At 39.4% G+C, this 21,792-nt stretch overlaps 2 protein-coding genes across 2 annotated transcripts; both read left to right on the top strand.

Annotated features, from left to right (window-relative positions):
- Positions 1-1,992: 1,992 nt before the first annotated feature.
- On the top strand, positions 1,993-3,888 carry LOC106081047 (uncharacterized). The gene has a single exon (XM_013242735.1). The coding sequence runs from the start codon at positions 1,993-1,995 to the stop codon at positions 3,886-3,888; it is 1,896 nt and encodes a 631-aa protein (XP_013098189.1).
- Positions 3,889-14,366: 10,478 nt separating this feature from the next.
- Positions 14,367-16,274, top strand: LOC106081046 (uncharacterized). Its single transcript, XM_013242734.2, has one exon. It carries the CDS (start codon positions 14,367-14,369, stop codon positions 16,272-16,274), a length of 1,908 nt encoding a protein of 635 aa, XP_013098188.2.
- Positions 16,275-21,792: the final 5,518 nt, after the last annotated feature.

The raw sequence follows: 21,792 nt of genomic DNA, 5'->3' as shown, positions 1-21,792 counted from the left end.
AGTCTTGAAATGTAAGAAGGAGATTAACGCCTTCTCCGAGGACGGCAGAATGCCCATCGTTTGGATGCCGGGCCATAACGGAGTAAGGGGGAATAAAAGGGCAGATCAGTTATGGTAGAAAGACCTTCAATCGGGAGTTCGGTCTATGTGGAAGAAAAATCCAAAAATGGCCAATCCAAATCATATTTGCAAGGACTTCAGAGGGCAAAGCTCAGCTCACTGTGTCAAATTCCAGAGATAGAGAGATAGAGCAATAAATTTGATTCTTATGGACCTTAGGCCTGGGGATCGGTCTATATGAGAACTTAAGATACAAACGGATATTGATCTTTTTAGTAGCTATATCTAAAAATAAACCGATCTGAACCATATACGACACGGATGTCGAAAAGCCCAACATAAGTCACTGTGTCAAATTTCAGTGAAATAGGATTTTAAATGCGCTTTTATGGGGCCGTGACTTTAAACCGAGATATCGGCCTATATGGCGGCCATATTCAAACATGAACCGATTTGGGCCAAGTTGCAGTAAAATGTCGAAGAGCCTAACACAACTCACTGTCCCGAATTTCAGCGAAATCGGACAATAAATGCGCCTTTTATGGCCCCAAAACGTTAAATCAAAAGATCGATCTATATGGCAGCTATATCCAAATCTGGACCGATCTGGGCCAAATTGAAGAAAGATATCGAGTGGCCTCACTTAAGTCACGTTAAATGCGCCTTTTATGGGCCCAAAACCATAAATCGAGAGATCGATCTATATGGCACCTACATCCAATCGAGAGATCGGTCTATATGTCAGCTATATCCAAATGTGAAACGATCTGGGCCAAATTGAAGAAGGATGTCGAAAGTCCTAACAAAACTTACTGTCCCAAATTTTGGCGATATCGGACAATAAATACGCCTTTTATGGGCCCAAATCCATAAATCGAGAGATCGGTCTATATGGCAGCTATATCCAAATCTGGACCGATCTGGACCAAATTGAAGAAGGATATAGAAGGGCCGAACACAACTCACTGTCCCAAATCGGACAATAAATGCGCCTTTTATGGGCTCAAAGCCTTAAATCGAGAGATCGGTCCATATGGCAGCTATATCCAAATCTGGACCGATCTGAGCCAAATTGAAGAAGGATGTTGAAGGGCCTAATACAACTCACTGTCCCAAATTTCAGCAATATCGGATAATAAATGTGGCTTTTATGGGCCTTAGACCGTAAATCGGCGGATCGGTCTATATGGGGGCTATATCAAGATATAGTCCGATATAGCCCATCTTCGGACTTAACCTGCTTATGGACAAAAAAAAGAAAGAATCTGTGCAAAGTTTCAGCTCAATATCTTTATTTTTAAAGACTGTAGCGTGATTTCAACAGACAGACGGACGGACATGGCTAGATAGTCTTAGATTTTTACGCTGATCAAGAATATACTTTATAGGGTCGGAAATGGATATTTCGATGTGTTGCAAATGGAATGACAATATGAATATACCCCCAACCTTCGGTGGTGGGTATAAAAAACTCAAAAAGTCAACACCCCAATGTATTTATTTTCAATGGACACAGTGTTCATTTAGCAAACACATATCACAGATTATAAATCTCACTTTCCTAAATCCTATCTAGAACTCTATTGACTTTTCGGTAATAAACTTCGAAACATCCCCCTGAACTTTTTATATAAACTCATTAGCTGGTTGTAATAACTGAGGTAGACACTTCAACCAACTCACTCATCCCATGGCACATTGATAGATGGGCGGCAGAGTGGTTATTTTAAAGCTCTGCATTTACAAAATTGTCTTCCATTTTCTTATCACATATCACATTACATTATTTGTAAATGGTCAAGCATTTAATTGCCCTCTTCACTTTAGTTGTGCATTCCAAAATGCATGCCATACATGTACTGCTGATGTCAAGTGATTGTCCATTTAGTCCGTTAACGTTACCATAATCGGCTGCCCTCACCAACGACCATCATGGTCCTGGACAGCGCCATTGCACTGCTGATACTCTCTTCAAATTTCCCAAGAATCCACCAAGACCAACTGCCCCCGCCTCAAATGGTTAATAACAGCTTTGTCAATGAGATTGTGAGCAGCATTCATGAACTCTACCAGTTTAAGAATTTCGTTTTCTATACATCGAGGCGCCTGGCCCTAGACACAGAGATTTCCAATGATTTCTTTCATGATTTTTGGGAGACTTTTCCCTTAGTGTCATCGATTTTGATGGTCAACAATAACCAGAGTATGGCTGGCTTTCTCAGTACACCCACGTTGTGTTTGATAATGACCACAGGTTTCGATGATCCCATTATGAAGTTGGCCGCGGAGGGCATGAGAGGGGTACGTTTCCTCAAGACCATATTCGTATATTTTCCCATTCTCTCTTCGGAAGAATATTACCACAGCTTAAAGGATTACAATGGCTTCTCTGAGAGCATACGACGCTTATATGCCTGGATATGGCGCAAGCAGTTCATCAATTGCCTGCTGATGACAGTGGATAACAATATCTTCATACACGAACCCTATCCCACTCTAGAAATAATCAACGTGACCTCAAGTTGGAACAGTTCTACTTTCTTCGTAGATTACAGCACCGATTTCAAAGGTTATGCCATCAACTCGCCCATACGCTATGATCTGCCGCGAGTCTTTTACATGACCGGCCCCCGCTATGGCCTGGGCAAAAAGAAGCCCCATGTAAGTGGAGCAACGGGAAAACTATTCATGGTCTTTGTGGAGCACATTAAGGCGAGCTACAACGAAAGCCAAACCGATGGCCATGAATATGACCCGGTGGATCTGCCAGAAACCATTAAAATGATTGAGCTAAATCAGCTAGAGATCAGCATGAATTCGTATACCGAATACATTGCCACGAATATTGGCAGCAGCTATCCCATAGGCATCAATGACTGGTGTATGATGGTGCCCAACCGCATCGCAACACCTGCCCATAACTTTCTACAAAGGAGTTTCCGCGGTTACACCTGGTTTTTGGTGTCGTTCAGCATATTCTACATAGCACTGAGCATTTGGCTATTCACTCCGCCTCCGAAACGCGACATCAGTTTGTCCCTTTTACAGGCCATATGCTCAATGCTGCTGATCTCACCTCTGAGGGTCTTAAAAGGGCCAAGCTTACGCATACGCCTAATATTCGTAATGCTCTTCATCATGGGTTTCTTTGTCACCAATTTGTATCTGACTAAAATGGCCAGTTTTCTGACATCCTCGCCGGAGGTACCACAAATTAATTCAATGCAGGATGTGGTCGACGCCAAATTGCCCATCATGGTAACGACCTTTGAATATGAGAGTATGTTGTCGAAGAATTTCCCTACCGAGTTTATGGCTCTAATGGTGCCGGTGAGCAAGGGGGAAATGGACAAACATCGTGATCAATTCAACAAATCCTTTGGCTACAGCACTCAGACGGATCGTTGGCGTTTTCTCAGCATTCAGCAACGCTTTATGAAAGAACCCATGTTTCGCCTCTCTAAGATATGCATGGGACCCTTCTACCACATAATACCCATACAAAGGGATTCGCATTTCTCTAGGCCATTAAGGAAATTCATGATGTCAGCTTTTCAATATGGTCTAATGTCCCATTGGAACTATGAAGCCTTTGCTGACGCCCTCTATATGAAGTATGTCAAGGTGATTTTGGAACACGAAACCGTTGAACCATTGAGTCTAACATACTTTCGTTCAATTTGGATCATATGGTTAATTGGTTTGATACTCTCCACTCTGGCCTTCTGTGTGGAGCTTAAATGGCATCTCTGGCAGCAGAACAAAATAAATTTGAAGAATCTTTACCAAAACTTGAGACAGTTTAAATGGTTAAAATTTAAAAAATAAAGTCATCTAAATAGTTAAAAATGTTCGTTATAATTTTTTTCCTACAAATCTCAAAATCTCAAAGAAAATATTATGGTAATTATTTGCCACTTGCCGAAATTGATATCGAACTTTAAGGCCAAGTGTTTGGAGGTCGTCTCATCCCATAAACTCCTCCTAAACCAATGGTAATTAAGGCTCAAACAAAAAAAAAATTTGAGAGTAGAGCACAATGCTGATATTTTTTCAGGGCTAAGTGAGTGGGTGGCCGCCCCACCCTGCATACCCCTCAAACCGGACATATTTGTAGTTTATGGCAAAAAGGGGCTCTAATCTGATATCCGATTTATGGTGAAGTGGTTTAGCGACGCCTTACCTCATAAATTCTACCGAAATCATACATATATGCCGACTATAGCAGTATGTAGCTCAAATGTGGTTTTAGGCTGAAATGGTTGTATAAAGTCAAGTTTCAAGCGCTTTCCCCTCCTTCAATTCCCATCAAACGGACATATAGACGGACAATAACATTATGGGGCATAAATTAAAGAAGAAGGATGAGAATCGTACAAAAAAGAAATCAAAATGAAACAAGTAAGAGCGTGCTAAATTCGGCCGGGCCGAATCTTATATACCCTGGATCCACCATGGATCGCATTTGTCGAGTTCTTTGCGCAGTGTCTCTTTTTCGGCAAACAAAGAATAATGAATATGGACGGAGGAGGAGGAGAAGCTATGTCAAGTTATAGTCCGATTCGGGGCTGAAGAAGCAAAATCGGGAGATCGGTTTATATGGGAGCTGTGTCAAGCTATAGATCGATTCAGACCATATTGCACACGTATGTTAAAGGCCATGGGAGAAGCCGTTGTACAAAATTTATGCCAAGTCGGATGAGAATTGCGCTCTCTAGAAGCTCAAGAACTCAAGATCCCAGATCGGTTTATATGGCAGCTATATCAGGGTATGGACCGATTTGGACGATACTTCGAATAAATGTTGGAAATGATACCAAAACACCACGTGCAAAATTACAGCCAAATCGGATAGGAATTGCGCTTTCTAAAAGCTTGAGAAGTCAAGACCCAAGATCGGTTTATATGGCAGCTATATCAGGTTATGGACCGATTTGAATCATACTTCGCATAATTCCGCCTTCTAAAAGCTCAAGAAGTCAAGACCCAAGATCGGTTTATATGGCAGCTATACCAGGTTATGGACCGATTTGAACCATACTTAGCAAAGTTGTCGGAAGTGATATCAAAACACTATGTACAAAATGTCAGTCAAATTGGATGAGAATTGCGCCCTCTAGAGACTCAAGAAGTCAAGACCCAAGATCGGTTTATATGGCAGCTGTATCCGGTTATGGTCTGATTTGAACCATACTTCGCACAGTTGTTGAAAGTGATATTAAAACACTATGTGCAAAATTTCAATCAAATCGGATAAGAATTCCGCCTTCTAAAAGCTCAAGAAGTCAAGACCCAAGATCGGTTTATATGGCAGCTATATCAAAACATGGACCGATTTGGCCCATTTACAATCCCAACCGACCTACACCTATAAGAAGTATTTGTGCAAAATTTCAAGCGGCTAGCTCTACTCCTTCAAAAGTTTGCATGCTTTCGACAGACAGACGGACGGTCGGGCGTACGGACAGACGGATGGACATACGGACGGACATGGCTAGATCGACATAAAATGTCACAACGATCAAGAATATATATCCTTTATGGGGTCTCATAAAGTATATATATTCGAGTATTGGGTTGCCCAAAAAGTAATTGCGGATTTTTTAAAAGAAAGTAAATGCATTTTTAATAAATCTTAGAATGAACTTTAATCAAATATACTTTTTTTAACTAAAAGTAACAGCTGATAACTGACAGAAGAAAGAATGCAATTACAGAGTCACAAGTTGTGAAAAAATTTGTCAACGCCGACTATATGAAAAATCCGCAATAACTTTTTGGGCAATCCAATAGTTACAAACAGAATGACGAAATTAGTATACCCCCATCCTATGGTGGAGCGTTGGCTCTAGAAGAGAAAATCGAGCTATATACATATATAACAGCAATTTCTAAATCTAGGCCGATTTCTATGAAATTCACGAGTAATATTAAGAGTCATAAGAAAATCCTTCCTGCAAAATTTCGAGAGAATCGCTTTATTGCAATATTTCTCAAAATCGGACGAACATATATATATGGGAGCTATACCTAAATCTGAACCGATTTCGACCAAACTTCTCAGATACTGTGGCAGTCGTCCAGGAAAGCGTTGTGCAAAATGTTGGCAAGATGGATCAACAAATGCGCTTGCAGTGGCTCTAGGAGTGAAAATCTGACGAACATATATTTGGAAGCTATATCGAAATCTGAACCGATTTCTATGAAATTCGCCTGTAATGTCGAGAGTCAAGAGAAAATCCTCCCTAACAAATTTCAAGAGAATCGGTTAACAAATGACCATTTTATTGCATTATTACTGCAAATCGGACGAACATATATATGACAGCTATATCCAAATCTGAAACTATTTTTTCCAATTTCAATAGGCTTCGTCTCTAGGCCGCAAAACATGCCCATACTAAATTCAAGGACGAACGGATGAAAATTGCGGACTGTAGTTTATATACAAATTAACATGGACAGACAGGCAAACAGACAGACGGACAGACAAACAGGCGGACATAGCTATATCGAATCACAAAGTGATTCTGAGTCGATCGGTGTCTATCTCTCTTACTTTTGGGTGTTACAAACAAATTCACTAAGTTATAATACCCTGTACCACATTAGTGGTGTAGGGTATAAAAACATTCAGGGCCAAGTGCCTCTGCTCAACGGAAAGCTATTCGCACGTTGTGTATCCCAACAATGTGGCGTATATTTGAAGTCAAGATACACCCATGAGACCTAGAATTTTAGACTACAAATATAAGTAAAATTTTAGTCTGTGTATTGTAGAAGGCACCGCGAAGAGCGTTTGGGTGGGCTCATTTATATTAATTTCCTTTCATGTCAAAATTTCAATCTCAGCATTTGTAAACTCATGACCAATTTCATGCACAATGAGTTAATTTCCTAAATAAGAATCGTAAAGCTTTCTTGTCTATTAACATGCAATATATAGCTTTACCAACTACTTGCAACAGTGCGATTACTTAAAGTCCTTTAAAATTTTTTCTAGTTTCATAAAATTTCAAATTTCTTCTATACTAATCAAAAACACTTTGTCAACCATGTGAAATATTTTTTGTTTGCTAAAAATTCTACAAAATTGCAAGACCTCCCTATGCATTTGCAGTACTTGGAAACTTTGTATGCAGCAGAAAAAATTATCATTTCAAGAACAAATTATTTCTAACATTTTAATTATACAGCGGTCAAAAAAAGTATTCATCATTAGCAAAATTGATAATAAATTCACTTATTTTGGGTAATTGAAGAAAATTTAAAGTAAACAAATAATGCAGTTTTATGCAATAGTTTATTTTTCGTAATATGTTTTAAAATAAATTCAAAAAATAAATTTAATTACCGCAAAAAATGCAATTTTATATAATAACACCAAAAACAGAACAAAAAAAGTATTCATCATTGATGTGCTATCATCAAAGTCAAATTCAAATATTATTTGGGAATCCCCCTTTTCTGTTTTATTTAGTAGAGGAGGCTTTGCCCTTGACAGCAAATATTTAATTTCATTGAAAATATAGTTTTTGTCAAAATGGGTCGTAAGCAAAACGAGGTTTCTGATGAGGTAAAAGTTTTGATAATAAAACACCACAGGAATGGTTTAACTCAAAAAACTATCAGTGAAATATTAAATAGACCACGATCTACTATATAATCCATCATCAGAAAGTGGACAGAAACGAAAACTGTTGACAATAAACCAAGATCTGGTCGACCAAAAGCACTTTCAGTTGGAGATGTGCGTTGGCTAGTGCGGCAAGTTCAGAAAACTCCGAAGACAAATGCGACCATTCTTCGTAAAAACACTATGGAATATTTAGGGAAGGAAGTTACTACACAAACAATTCGAAATACACTCAAAAGGCATAGTTACAGAGGAAGAACTGCACGTAAGAAGCCCTTTATAAATAAAATAAACCGAGTGAAAAGGCTAAACTTCGCAAAAATGTACAGGGTGGCTGATGAATATTGCTACAATGATGAATATTGCTACATTTTTTTTTCGGTGTATGGAATACATTTTTCTTTTATTCATGTTAAATTAAATTATTAAATTAATTATTAAATTATTATTAATTAAATTAATTAATTAATTAATTAAATTAATTATTAAATTATTATTATTAAATAGAAAAAAAGTTATTACATTTTTTTTTGGTAGCGGCTTTCATCAGCCACCCTGTATGTAAAACAGCCCGAATCATTTTGGAAAACAGTCATTTTTGCAGACGAGAGCAAGTTTAATCTTTTTGGGTGCGATGGAAAGGTCATAGTGTACAGAAAACCAAATACAGAGCTTGAAGAACGAAACACAGTTGCTAATGTAAAACATGGTGGAGGTGGTTTAATGGTTTGGGGGTGTATGGCGGCTTCAGGAGCGGGAAATCTTGAAATTATTAATGGAGTAATGGATCATAAGTATTACATTGACATTTTAAAGAGGAATTTAAAAGATAGTGCTGTAAAACTTGGGCTTGGTAATAACTTTCAATATTATCAAGATAATGACCCCAAACATTCTGCTTTAAATACCAAGATGTGGATGCTGTATAACTGCCCCAAAGTCATTAAAACTCCTCCTCAAAGTCCCGACTTGAACCCAATTGAACATCTTTGGGAACATCTCGAACGCAAATTGAGAACGCGCAATTTTTCGAGCAAGAGTCAAATGCAACAGGTGATAATGGAGGAATGGACTAATATAGACCAAAATATAACCGCTAAATTAGTCCAATCGATGTCAAACCGTTTAAAAGAAGTTATAAGACGCGGTGGTCGACTAACAAAGTATTAATTTTTTTAAATTATGTTATTTATTTTTTTGTTTTTTTGCAATGATGAATACTTTTTTTGTTTAATTTTTTGTGTTCAGCTGTAAAATGGCCCTTTTTGTTCCAATAAATACTATTTTTTTCTTTAAAAACAATGAAATTGTGTACATATATATCACACAAGCACTACTGCATCATTAGTTTAATATGTTTTTATTCCAATTGTCTTTTGTAGACTTATTAAAAAAAAAACATTGAATGATGAATACTTTTTTTGACCGCTGTATGTCTTTGTGAGGCAATTAAGAGAATTTGGACAAACACGCGAAAACACAAGTTGCAATGTGAAAATGGAAAGTTTAAGTGAACACATGCCTATTTTAGAAAGGAAAAGTCATGGGCGTATGAGCAATTTTAATACTGGGAAAATTTCATAAAAAGGCATTAAGTTCGGCCGGGCCGAACTTTGAATATCCACCACCTCGGATCACAATCCGATGAAAATTGGATAACTTATGCACCCAAATTCGGCACGGACATTGAGTGGCCTTCTAAATATAAGTCACTGTTGAATTTTGTATTTCAAATTTCAGTGAAATCGGGTAATGAATAAAGCTTTTATGAGCTTCAGACCCTTAACCGGCATATCGGTCTATGTGACAGCTATATCTAAATATAGTCGGATCTGAACCATATTTGGGTCCTATGTTAGGAGACCTTAAGCCACTCACTGTTTCAAATTTCAGCGAAATCGGTTAAAAAATGAAGCTTTTATGAGATTCAGACCCTTTATCGTGAGATCAGTCTATATGGCAGCTATATCTAAATAAAGTCCGATCGTAGTCATATTTGTGTCCTATGTTAGGAGGCCTTAAACTACTCACTGTTTGAAATTTCAGGGCTTCAAACCCATTATCGGCAGATCGGTCTATATGGCAGCTATATCTAAATATAGTCTGATCTGAACCATATTTGGGTCCTATGTAAGGAGGCCTTAAACTACTCACTGTTTCAAATATCAGCAAAATCGGTTAAAAAATAAAGCATTTATGGGTTTCTGAGCCTTTGTCGGCAGATCGGTCTATATGGTAGCTATATCTAAATATAGTCCGATCTGACCCATATTTGGGTCGAATGTTAAGAGGTCTGAAACAACTCAGTGTTTTAAATTTTAGCAAAATCTGATAAAAAATAAAGCTTTTTTGGGCTTTAGACCCTTAATCGGGAGATCGGTCTATATGGCAGCTACATCTAAATAGAGTCCGATCGGAATCATACTTAGGTTAGATGTCGGGAGGCTTAAAATAACTCACTGTTTCAAATTTTAGCGAAATTGGGCAATAAATAAAGCTTTTATGGGCTTCAGACCCTTTGTCGGCAGATCGGTCTATATGGCAGCTATATCTAAATATAGTCCGATCTGAACTATATATGGGTCAAATGTTGGGAGGTCTGAAACAACTCAGTGTTTTAAATTTCAGCGAAATCGGATAAGAAATAAAGCTTTTATAGGCTTCAGACCCTTTATCGACAGATCGGTCTATATGGCAGCTATATCTAAATATAATCCGATCTGAACTATATTTGGGTCAGAAGTTGATAGGCCAAAACTACTCACTATTTTAAATTTCAGCGAAATCGGATAAAAAACAAAGCTTTTATGGGCTTTAGACTCTTTATCGGCAGATCGGTCTATATGGCAGCTACATCTAAATATAGTCCGATCTGAACCACATTTGGGTCAGATGTCGGGAAGCTTTAAACTACTCACTGTTTAAAATATCAGCAAAATCGGATAAAAAATAAAGTATTTATGAGCATTAGACCCTTTATCGTCGGATCGGTCTATATAGCAGCTATATCCAAATATGGTCCGATTTGGCCCGATCAAGAACTTAAGCAGCGTGCATCAAAAAGACATATTTGTGCCAAATTTCAGCTCAATATCTCAATTTTTGAAGCCTGTAGAGTGATTACAACAGGCGGACGAATAGATGGACAGACGGATAGACGGACAGACGGATAGACGGACAGACGGATAGACGGACAGACGGACAGACGGATAGACGGACAGGCGGATAGACACACGGACATCGTTAAATCGTTTTAGACGATCGGCGATCCGAAATATATATACTTTGTAGGGTTGAAAATTGATATTTCCATGTGTGGCAAACGCAATGACTAAATGAATATACCCCCCATCCTACGGTAATGGGGGGTATATTCAAAGCAAAGGATGGTAGAAAGAGAATAGTTTTAGTACTCTTTCCTTTCCAAAAGGAAGCTTTAGTACTTTTTCCAAGAGAAAAGAGAAGTTTTCGAACACTTTCAAACGAAAGGGGTACATTAAGAACCCTTTCCAAATCTAAAGAACCAGCAGTAAAATCTAAAATTTTCAAATATGAAGGGTTGCTATAGTATCTTTCCAAAAGGAACGGGTAGTTTTAGAACCGTTGCGGAAAGAAAAGGGTAGTTTTACCCTTTGCAACAAAAAAGCGAATTTATTGTAGCCTTTCCAACAGAAAAGGCTAGTTTTATTATCCCCAAAAGAAACAGGGTTGTCTCGTTGTTACCCTTTCCAAATGAAAGGACTAGTTTGGAACCCTTTCCAAATCGAAAGCGTAGGCCAAGTACCTTTTTTGAAACGAAAAGCGAAGTTATAGTATTCTTTTCAAAAGTTTAAGCAAATTTTCCAAACGGAAAGGGCAGTTTTTGTACCCTTTACAAAAGAAAAGGGTAATTCTGTTACCCCTTTCAACATAACAGGGTAATTTTAATCCCCATTCCAAAAGAAAAGGGTACTTTTAGTACCCTTTCCAAAGAAAAAGGGTAGATTTAGTACTCTCCTAAATTAATATGCTAGGTTTAGTACCCTATCCAACTGAAAAGGCTATTAGTAGAAAACTTCCCAACTAGAAAGGGTAATTTTAGTACCCTTGCCAACTGAAAAGGGTAGATTTAGTACACTTCCAAGAGAAAGGGAAGTTTAAGTATGCTTCCAAATGGAAAGGGTAATTTAAGTACCGGAAAGGACCGCTTAATTACTCTATCCAAGCGGAGAGGGAAAGTTTAGTAAACTTTCCAAGCAGAAAAGGCAGTTTTAGTACCCTTCCCAATAAGTAAGGGAGTTTTAGTACCATTTCCGAACGGAAGGGGTAGGTTTTGTATCATTTCCAAACGAAAGGGGTAGGTTTAGTACCCTTTCTGAACGTAAAAGGTATTATGAGTACCATTTCTAAAGGCAAAAGGTAGCTTTAGTACCCTTTCCAAGCGAATTGGAAGCTTTAGTACCCCTTCCAAATGGAAAGTGTAGCTTTAGTACCGTTTCCAATCGGTAAGCGTAGATTTAATACCCTTTCCAAACGGAAAGGGAAGTTTATGTACCCTTTCCAACCAAAAAGGGTAGTTTAAGTACCCTTTCTAAAGTTAAAGTGTAGTTTTAGTTTTTTTATCAAACGGAAAAGGTAGTTATAGTACCCTTTTCAAACAGAAAGGGTTGTTTAAGTACCCTTACCAAACGAAAAACGAAGTTTTAATACCCTTTCTAAACGTTAAGGGCAGTTTTGGCACCCTTTCCAAAGGGAGTCTAGTTTTAGTACCCTTTCTAAACGTAAAGGGTAGTTTTAGCAGCCTTTCCAAAGGGAAAGTCTAGTTTTAGTACATTTTCAAACGGAAGGGTAGATTTAGTATCCTTTTTGGTAGTTTTAATACCCGTTTCCAAATGGAAAGTGTGGTTTTAGTACCCCTTTACAAATGGAAAGAGCAGTTTTACTAGCCGTTTCCAAATGGAAAGGGTGGTTTTGGTACCCTTTCCAAACGAAAAGGGTAACTTTAGTACCCTTTCCAAACGAAAACGGTAGCTTTAGTACCCCTTCCAAATGGAAAGTGTAGCTTTAGTACCCTTCCAATCGGTAAGCGTAGATTTAATACCCTTTCCAAATACGCAGCTTTAGTACCCTTTCTAAACGTTAAGGGCAATTTTAGCACCCTTTCCAAAGGGAAAGTCTAGTTTTAGTACCCTTTCTAAACGTAAATGGTAGTTTTAGCAGTCTTTCCCAAGGGAAAGTCTAGTTTTAGTACATTTTCCAAACGGAAAGGGTAGATTTAGTATCCTTTTAAACGGAAAGATTAGTTATATTACCCTTTCCAAACAGAGAGGGTAGTTATGGTACCCTTTCCAAACAGAATATTTAGTTATAGTACGTCTTCCAAATGGAAAGGGTAGTTTTAGTACCCGTTTACAAATGGAAAGGGCAGTTTAAGTATCCTTTCCAAACGGAAAGGAAGTTTTAGTACCCACTCCAAATAAAAAGAATAATTTAGTACCCTTTCCAGACAACAAGAAAAGTTTTAGTACCCCTTCCAGACAACAAGAAAAGTTTTAGTACCCTTTCCAGAAGGAAAGATAAGTTTTTGTACCCTTTCCAAATAGAAAGGTCAGTTTTAATTCCCTTTCCAAACGGAAAGAGTAGTTTAAGATCCCTTTTCAGATGTAAATATAAGTTTTAGAACCCCTTCCAGAAGACATGAAAAGATTTAGTACCCTTTCCAGAAGGAAAGAGAAGTTTTAGTACCATTTTCAGAAGTAAATATAAGTTTTAGTACCCCTTCCAGACGACAAGAAAAGTTTTTGCTCCTTTTCAAACGAAAAGAGTAATTTTAGTTCTCTTTCAAGAAGTAAAGATAAGTTTTAGTACTTTTCCGGACGACAAGAGAAGTTTTAGTACCCTTTCCGGAAGGAATGATAAGTTTTAGTACGCTTTCCTAACGGAAACGGCAGTGTTCTTACCCTTTCTAAATGGAAAGGGTAGTTTTAGCACCCTTTCCAAATGGAAAGGGTAGTTTTAGAACTCGTTTCAAAATAGAAAGGCCAGTTTTAGTACCCGTTTGCAAACGGAAAGGGTTGTTTTAATATCCCTACTAAACGGAAGGGTTAGTTTTAGTATCCTTTTCAAACGGAAAGCGTAGCTTCAGTACCCTTTCCAAATAGAAAGAGTAGTTTAAGTACCCCTTCAGGCGACAAGAGAAGTTTTAGTACCCTTTCCAAACGGAAAAGTAGTTTTAGTTCCCTTTCCAAGCGGAAAGAGTAGTTTTAGTTCCCTTTCCAAACAGAAAGCCAAGATATCGCAATGGGAATGATAGAACCGGTTGGAGATGCAAAGACTGAATTTTGTTTCCAGTTGTATGACAATAACACAGTAGTTAAAAGTTTTAGTAACTTTATTGCAACTTCAGCACATATGCCAATATAATTCCCGATTTAAAAAAAAAAACAGCCAATTTCGTTATTTTGCAGTGTTTAGACATTGTCAAGCAATCGTTTTCCACTTTCATTATCACTCCCTCATTCAAGTACGACAGTGACTTAGCATCGCAAGCACATTATCTCCTTAGCAACTCATGCTAATAGCCACTGGGGCCACCTTCATTCAAAACCAACACCTCATTAAGAAAACCCGGCTTACTGGTGAAAACATTCCAGTGTTAACTCTTGGGTGGATAGGTTCATAAACAAACAAAATGTCATTAAGCACTGCAATAGCCTTATTGCTACTTTCTTCGAATGCCTCCAAGAAGGCCAGCGAAAACACAACCCTACCCCAAATGGTGAATAACACTTTTGTCGTGGAAATTGTCAGCAGCATTCATCATTTGTATCAATTTGAAAATTTTGTATTTTTCATATCACCAAATCTGGCTTTGAACAGCCAAATGGCAGAGGATTTTTTACAAGAATTTTGGCAGGGGTTTCCCATGGTCTCCAGTGTCTTAATGATAAATAATAATCAATCGATGAGGGGCTTCTTAAGCACCTCTTCTTTGTGCGTGGTGCTGACCACCCATCAGGAGGATCCCATCATGAATATGGCTGCTGCAAGCATGGAGGGAGTCAGATATTTGAAGACCATCTTCATATTTTTCCCCATGGAAAAAAGAAGACAAACTGAGGATAAGCTGCAAGAGTATGTATTCTTCGAGACAATACAGCTGCTCTACGAATGGATATGGAGGACTCAATTCATCAATACGGTGTTGGTGACCACACAGAACAATGTCTTCATACAAGAGCCCTATCCCGTGACCAATGTGATCAACTTGACTGCACAGTGGAATGTGCGCAACTTCTTTGTGCCATATCGCAGTAACTTTAAGGGTTATGTGGTAAAAAGTCCCCTACGCCATGATCCTCCACGAATATTCTATATGACCCGTAGTCCTTATGGTTTTAGAAAAAACCACAGGGTCAGCGGAGTTTCGGGCAAATTATTCATGAGCTTCTTGAGTTATATCAATGCCACCTACGCCAAGAATGATAATGACCAACTGGAGACAGAGCCAGTAAAGTTGGATCGTATTATTGAAATGGTGGATAACCAAGAATTGGAGGTAAGCTTGCATTCGTACACGGATATGCTGAAATCCCAGGCAGGTAATAGCTATCCCATAGGCATTAATGACTGGTGCATTATGGTGCCCTATCGCAATCGTTCGCCAGAGCATCTCTATTTGAAGAAGAGCTTTCGCAGGTACACTTGGTGGTTGTTATTTCTAAGTATTGGCTATGTTACCCTAGCCATATGGCTGTGTACTCCCTCCGAGAGCCGGGATCTAGGCCTATCCTTTGTACAGACCATAAATTCCTTGCTGCTCATTGTACCTTTGAAATTTTTGACTCTACCCATATTTCGCATGCGTTATATGTTCATCGTGCTGTTTGTATGGGGCTTCTTCGTTTCGAATTTCTATTTGACCAAGATGGCCAGCTACCTGACCGCTTCGCCAGAGATACCACAAATAAACACCTATGAGGATGTCATCGCCGAGAAATTACCCATAATGGTTATGCCATATGAGTACGCCATCATGCAGTCCTACAATTTCCCCCAAGCTTTTATGGACCTAGTGGTGAATGCCAGTGACAAATTGGAAATGGACCAGCATAGGGATAACTTCAACACGTCCTATGGCTATAGCACTCAAACAGACCGCTGGATTTTTGAAAATTTACAACAGCGTTATATGAAGTCTCCACTTTTTCGACTCACCGACATGTGTATAGGTCCCTTCAATCATGTGTTTCCCATGTTAAGAGATTCGCATTTTCAGCAACCTTTGGAGACATTTATTTTGACTGCCGTACAGGCGGGTCTTATGCGCCATTGGGAACGAAAAGCATTTGGAGATGCCTTATACTTGGGCTATGCGCACTTGATCATGGTAGATGATCCAGAAAAGCCTCTGACAATGGATTTCTTTCGTTCCATATGGATAGTGTGGTGGTTGGGTATGGTTACAAGTGGCCTGATATTATGTTTGGAGATAAAACACATCAGCTGGCAGAGAATCACAACAGCTTGTGGCCGAATAGGCCACAGGGTTCGCAATAAAATCTTTGGTTCGGTTACTCAATGGAAAGAGAGAATATAAAGAACGAAGGAATGGATTGTTTGTTAGAACTAAGAGAGATGACTCAGCGATGTTTTAACGATTTACAACGGGAAAGACCATTGCTATGGACTTGAACAAGTGAGATTTTCTCGAAACGTTTATTGGATTAAAAAAGTTCTAGTTTTAAAGAAAAATTAAGATTTTATGGCACATTTTTGTAGTTTGTTGAGAATTATATTTTTTTAAATAAAACCCAATGCTAGTTAAAGTTGAATAATAACCGAAATTGTCAAATAAATTTTTTGGGTAAATTTTAGAATAAAACAAAACAAATTGGTTATCCCCTTACTAATGCTTGCTACATTTTTGAGGTATTCTGCCATATCATCGCACTTAGAACTTCATATCATCGAGCTTAAAACTTGAATCGGACTGGCACTCATTGATATGAGAGAAGTATCCTCTGTTCCCTAATGGAATGTTAACGGGAAATAAAGTAATAAAACCCCTTTCAGGGAACTAGGTACAGTTCAAGATGATGTTCTAAACTCTTCGGTTCAAGGTGTTAGTGGGTGACAGTCAATGGGGCGCTTTTAGCCCATAGGTGCCTGTTCTAGGGAATTGAGGTAAAGGGTCGGCTAGATTCGGTATTCGGTAGATTTCTTAGGTATTCGGACAGCTCGGTATTGTTAAACTTTCTGGCGGTTAAGTATTCAGCTAGTACTCAGATTTTCTGCTATTCGGATTGTCTGGTATTCGGTGGTCTTCCACCAGTGAGCATTTTGAGGGTCTTGGATTTTGCCTTATACGCGCACCATTGGTTTTACCGTTGAAGTCTGGAAAGATAAAAGCAGTGTTAGGGGAATCGTCGCTCGCATACTGACGGATCGCGTTAGGATGCGAGCAAGTGTGCGTCAGTATGCGGACGAGTTACGTTAGGATGCGAACAAGTTAGAGTTGGGATGCGTACGAGTTGCGTAAAAATGCGAGCAAATCAGTGTCAGAATGTGGTCGAGTCGCGTTAGAATTCGAACAAATCAGAGTTAGGATGCAAACGGGTCGCATTAGGATGCAAACGAATCAGTGATAGGATGCGTACGAGTCGTGTTAGGATGCGAACAAGTCAGCGTTAGGACGCAGATGAGCCGCGTTAGGATGCGAACGAGTCGCGTTAATGCGAACAAGTTAGCGTTGGAATACATATTAGTTGCGTTAAAATCCAAGCAAATCGGCGCTAGGATTCAAGCAAGTCACGTTAGGATGCGAGCAAGTCAGCGTTAATACGCAGATGAGCCGCGTTAGGATGCGAACGAATCAACGTTAGGATCCGAACGAGTCGCGTTAGGATGCGAACAAGTCTGCGTTAGGGTGTGGACTAGTCGCGTTAGAATTCGAACGAATCAGCGTTAGGATGCGAACGGGTCGCGTTAGGATACAAACGAATCAGCGATAGGATGCGTACGAGTCGTGTTAGGATGCGAACAAGTCAGCGTTAGGATCCGAAGGAGTCGCGTTAGGATGCGAACAAATCTGCGTTAGGATGCGAACGAATCAACGTTAGGATGCGAACGAGTCGCGTTAGGATGCAAACAAGTTAGCGTTGGAATGCATACTAGTTGCGTTAAAATGCAAGCAACTCAGAGTCAGGATGTGAACAAGTCTGCGTTAGGTTGTGGACGAGTCGTGCTTAGATGCGAACGAATTAGCGATGGGATCCGAACGAGTCGCGTTAGGATGAGAGCAAGTCAAAGTTAGGATGCGAACAAATCAGCGTTATGATGCAGACAAGTCGCATTAGGGTGCGAACAAATCAGCGTTAGGATGCGGACGAGTCGCATTATGATGCGAACAGGTTAGGTTAGGTAAGGTTGAAAAAAGTGTGCAGATATTAATCTGCCCCATGCGACTATAGAAATACATCTAAGCAAGTAATCGACTTGTTGCAAATGCAAATTTTGCCCATGAACATTCCACTAAGGAACAGGGGCAAACTTCTCACATATCAATGAGTGCAGTTCGATTCAAGTTTAAGCTCAATGAACGGCGAGCCACAGTGTGACACCTCTTTGGTGAGTAGTTTCACATGGCATAGTACCTCACAAATGTTGCCAGCATTAGGAGGGGAAAACCACCGCTGATAGTTTTTTTCTGATGGTCTCGCCAGGACTCTAACCCAGGCGATCAGTGTCATAGGCGGACATGCTAACCTCTGCGCTAGGGTGGCCTCCAACTTGTTGTGCGCTCTAAAAACTAAAAAGTAACCTCGAAGAAGAAAATTTTAGGTTAGGAATTCATTAATTGTTTTCCATACATGCGGATGCGTTAGGATGCGAAGAAGCCAGCATTAGCATGCATGCGTTATGATTCGGACGAGTCGCGTAAAGATCCGTACCAATCGGGTTAGTTGGTGATGAAATTCTTAAGGCCAAAACAGAATGAGCGCATTGAGCTTTGGTTTTCAAAACGGGGAAAAGTGTGCCTCACGTGACGTAGTGTTTTCGGTCGTCAAAGTTAAAAATTGTTTAACTTTTGCGAGTTGCTTTTGTAACATTTGTTTGAAGATTTGGATTATTCAACGCGTTCATTCTGTTTAGGCCGTAAGGCCTTCGAGGCTTCTTGAATGCGGACTATGCCACACGTCTTACTATTCTGTCTGCTTAACGACTGATGGCCAGCCTCAGAAAGATGTAACATTATGTGCCCAGTAAAATTAATTGCAAGTTATCCTAAAAGAACATCATTTTATGTACTTCCAAAGTGACGAAGTTTGTTCTTTTCCTACATCTTGAGAAGTCATGAAGAATAGCATTGACTATGCTAAGTTTAACCGGTACTGTGAGATATGAAATGGGAGAGTTATGAATGAATTGCATGTTTACTAGCTTCAACCCCTTTTTTGACTATTAGAGCTAGGTGCTTTAGAAGAAGTTTCGTCTTACTCTTGCGATTTGGTCGATTTTCCACTTGAAGCTTCTATGGTAATTTTCTTCTACGTCGACTTAACCTTGCTTTTTTCTTACTATTTCCCAACATCTTTTGTAAATCCCATTTTGTAAACCATTTTAAAAAACAATATTGAACCTAAACTATAATAAAAGAAGGGAATAAAATTCGCTTCAAAGGATGTTGAAAAAATATTGCATTTTCCAACGACAGCTCCATGTTAAAATCACAACAGCAGTTCTGGGGTACATCCAGATACCTAAAACCTTCGATTTTGGAAACGAAAATTTTGCTGGGTAGGAATGGCTACATCAACCAAGTGAGAATTATATCCCATTTGTCTTGTTAAAATAGACGTCGAATAACGACAACCAATGCGAGCACCCGTGCCAATAAACAAAATCCCCATTTCTATGCCCGACTGTGTGCCCTTCACATTGGTGTGTGAATGTTCATCACATGTACTGAAACCCATACATGTAAGTATGAATGGCTGTGTGGCCGGATCATGCGTATTAATGTAAATAAACCCAGCAAACATTTTTGATCGCCAAACAATCTTCCGCGTATCTTCTAGATGAAGGTTACGATCGCGGATGAGTCGTATATGAGGAGTTGTGTCCTGGAGACGATTCTTCTGATAGAGTATTCCGCGAATCTTCCACATGTGTTACTAAAGAGTAAGTCAGAGGATCCTTGGATGATCTTAAAATCACGCAGAATCGTATGACGGAGTAACAGATGAGTGTTTTGGAAAATTTATAAAATACTCTTCTGGAGGAGTTGCGCATTGCTCGCCTGGACGAGTAACAAATAAAAACACTTATTTGTTTAAAAACACTTATTTGGACTCATATTTAATATTGTTCTAAAAGAGTTGCTCGTTATTCGGTTGGAAGATCCAAAAAATACATATCAAGACAACGTAACTGCTGCGAAAAAAGTTTTTAAAAATTTTTTGTATTACTCGTCTTATTCGTCATACTAAGTACAAATCGTCAAATAAACCGTAAGCACCCTAAATCCATTGTTCCAGTGTATCAGAAATTGCATTCTTCCCGTGCCTTCGAGTCTAATAACGTGATGACGCACTTCCAGGCAACGTAACTTGGTTCTTCCATTGTCATGGGAGTCTTCTTACGCGGTGAAGTACCCATAGGCCATGCAGCTCGATTCTTCCAGTCCCGGCGGGTCCCGCTAGTACTTTCCATTTCCTTGCTGACTAAGTATTCATACATAACGCTTTACGGCCCCATAAGACACCCAGACATACATTGTGTTATCTCAGACACCTTGCCATCTGCCGACCGAACTGAATTGTTGCCCTTCGATTGACCCTTATACTCCCAATAGGTATAGCCACTGCTGTACCACTACGCTAATGAACGCGCAAACCATCAGAACCAGAGGAAGTGCCGTACCAGGTTGCAGCTGCCATCCGTTCGTCTGAGATCAATTCCACGAAGAAGAGCCGTCGCATGCAACTTCACCCAGCGTACTCGTCATCACCATTTTACTGGGCCGAGTTTCAGACGTGTGTTCACCGACTTGCAGAACGAAGTGTCATTCCAGATCACATCCGCTCTGCCGCATCAGAATAATCCGCGCTTATTCGCTGGACACTACAGGTAGTCTTTTTACCTACTTTCTCCCCATATCCTGGGTGATTTTTAAGCGCAGTTTTTCATACCCACCAACAGGGACGTAGCCCGGGGGGCCTGGATCCCTATAGACCGATCTACCAATTCAGGGTCTTCAGCCAATAACAGGAGCATTTATTGTCTGATTACGCAGAAATATAGAACAGTAAGTAGGATCCTCCGTTATTCGAACCAAATATTGTCCATATCGGTACATATTTAGATAAAGCTGCCGTATAGAACCAACTCCGGAGAGGTTAATAGTCAAAGATCCCCGGAGATCGCCTACCTGGAGTCAAGTCTACTGAAAAGCCCTTCACGACATACTTGCCTACATAGAGAGTTCTCTCGCTGTCAAGGAATGATAGGATTTATTGATATAGAATAATGTAAAATCGAGGTCAATCATGAAGGAGCTGGAGTTTCTAGGCATTAAGACTACCGAAAGAAAGTTTATTAATCACTTATCTACTAAAAGATGTGTGGGAAGATCCGGATCATAAGACGATGAGACAGTTACTGAAACCAGTAAGAGGGATGTCAGTACAGATTTTGCTATCATAACGGGTCACATAGGACTACGAGCTCACGTACGCAAAATAAGTGCGGCAAGTGATAGCATGTACAGGGCACTTGGGGGAGATGATGAGACGTTGGAGCATTTCCTATATCATTGTCCGGCTTTCGCGGCTAACAGACACCAACATTTGGATGGGCACACCATGCCAGACATGAACCAACTTAGGGAAGTGGTATGGATTAATTTGCGCACCCTCTTTTCAACCTAACCAATAACCCACCTTTGATGACTGACGCCCTCTCATATTCTCAAAATAATAACAACTCATAGATTAGAGATCTCTCCACGTAAAAGATAGCTAGCTAAAGTTCTATTGACTTTTTGGTAATTAATTTTAAACATCCCCTTGAACATTGTATAAAAGCTCCTTCGTTGAAGTGGTTGCAATAACAGC

This window comes from Stomoxys calcitrans, chromosome 5, assembly GCF_963082655.1.
Source record: "Stomoxys calcitrans chromosome 5, idStoCalc2.1, whole genome shotgun sequence".
Lineage (NCBI taxonomy): Eukaryota > Metazoa > Arthropoda > Insecta > Diptera > Muscidae > Stomoxys > Stomoxys calcitrans.
This window is presented reverse-complemented; position numbering and strand designations above follow the sequence as displayed.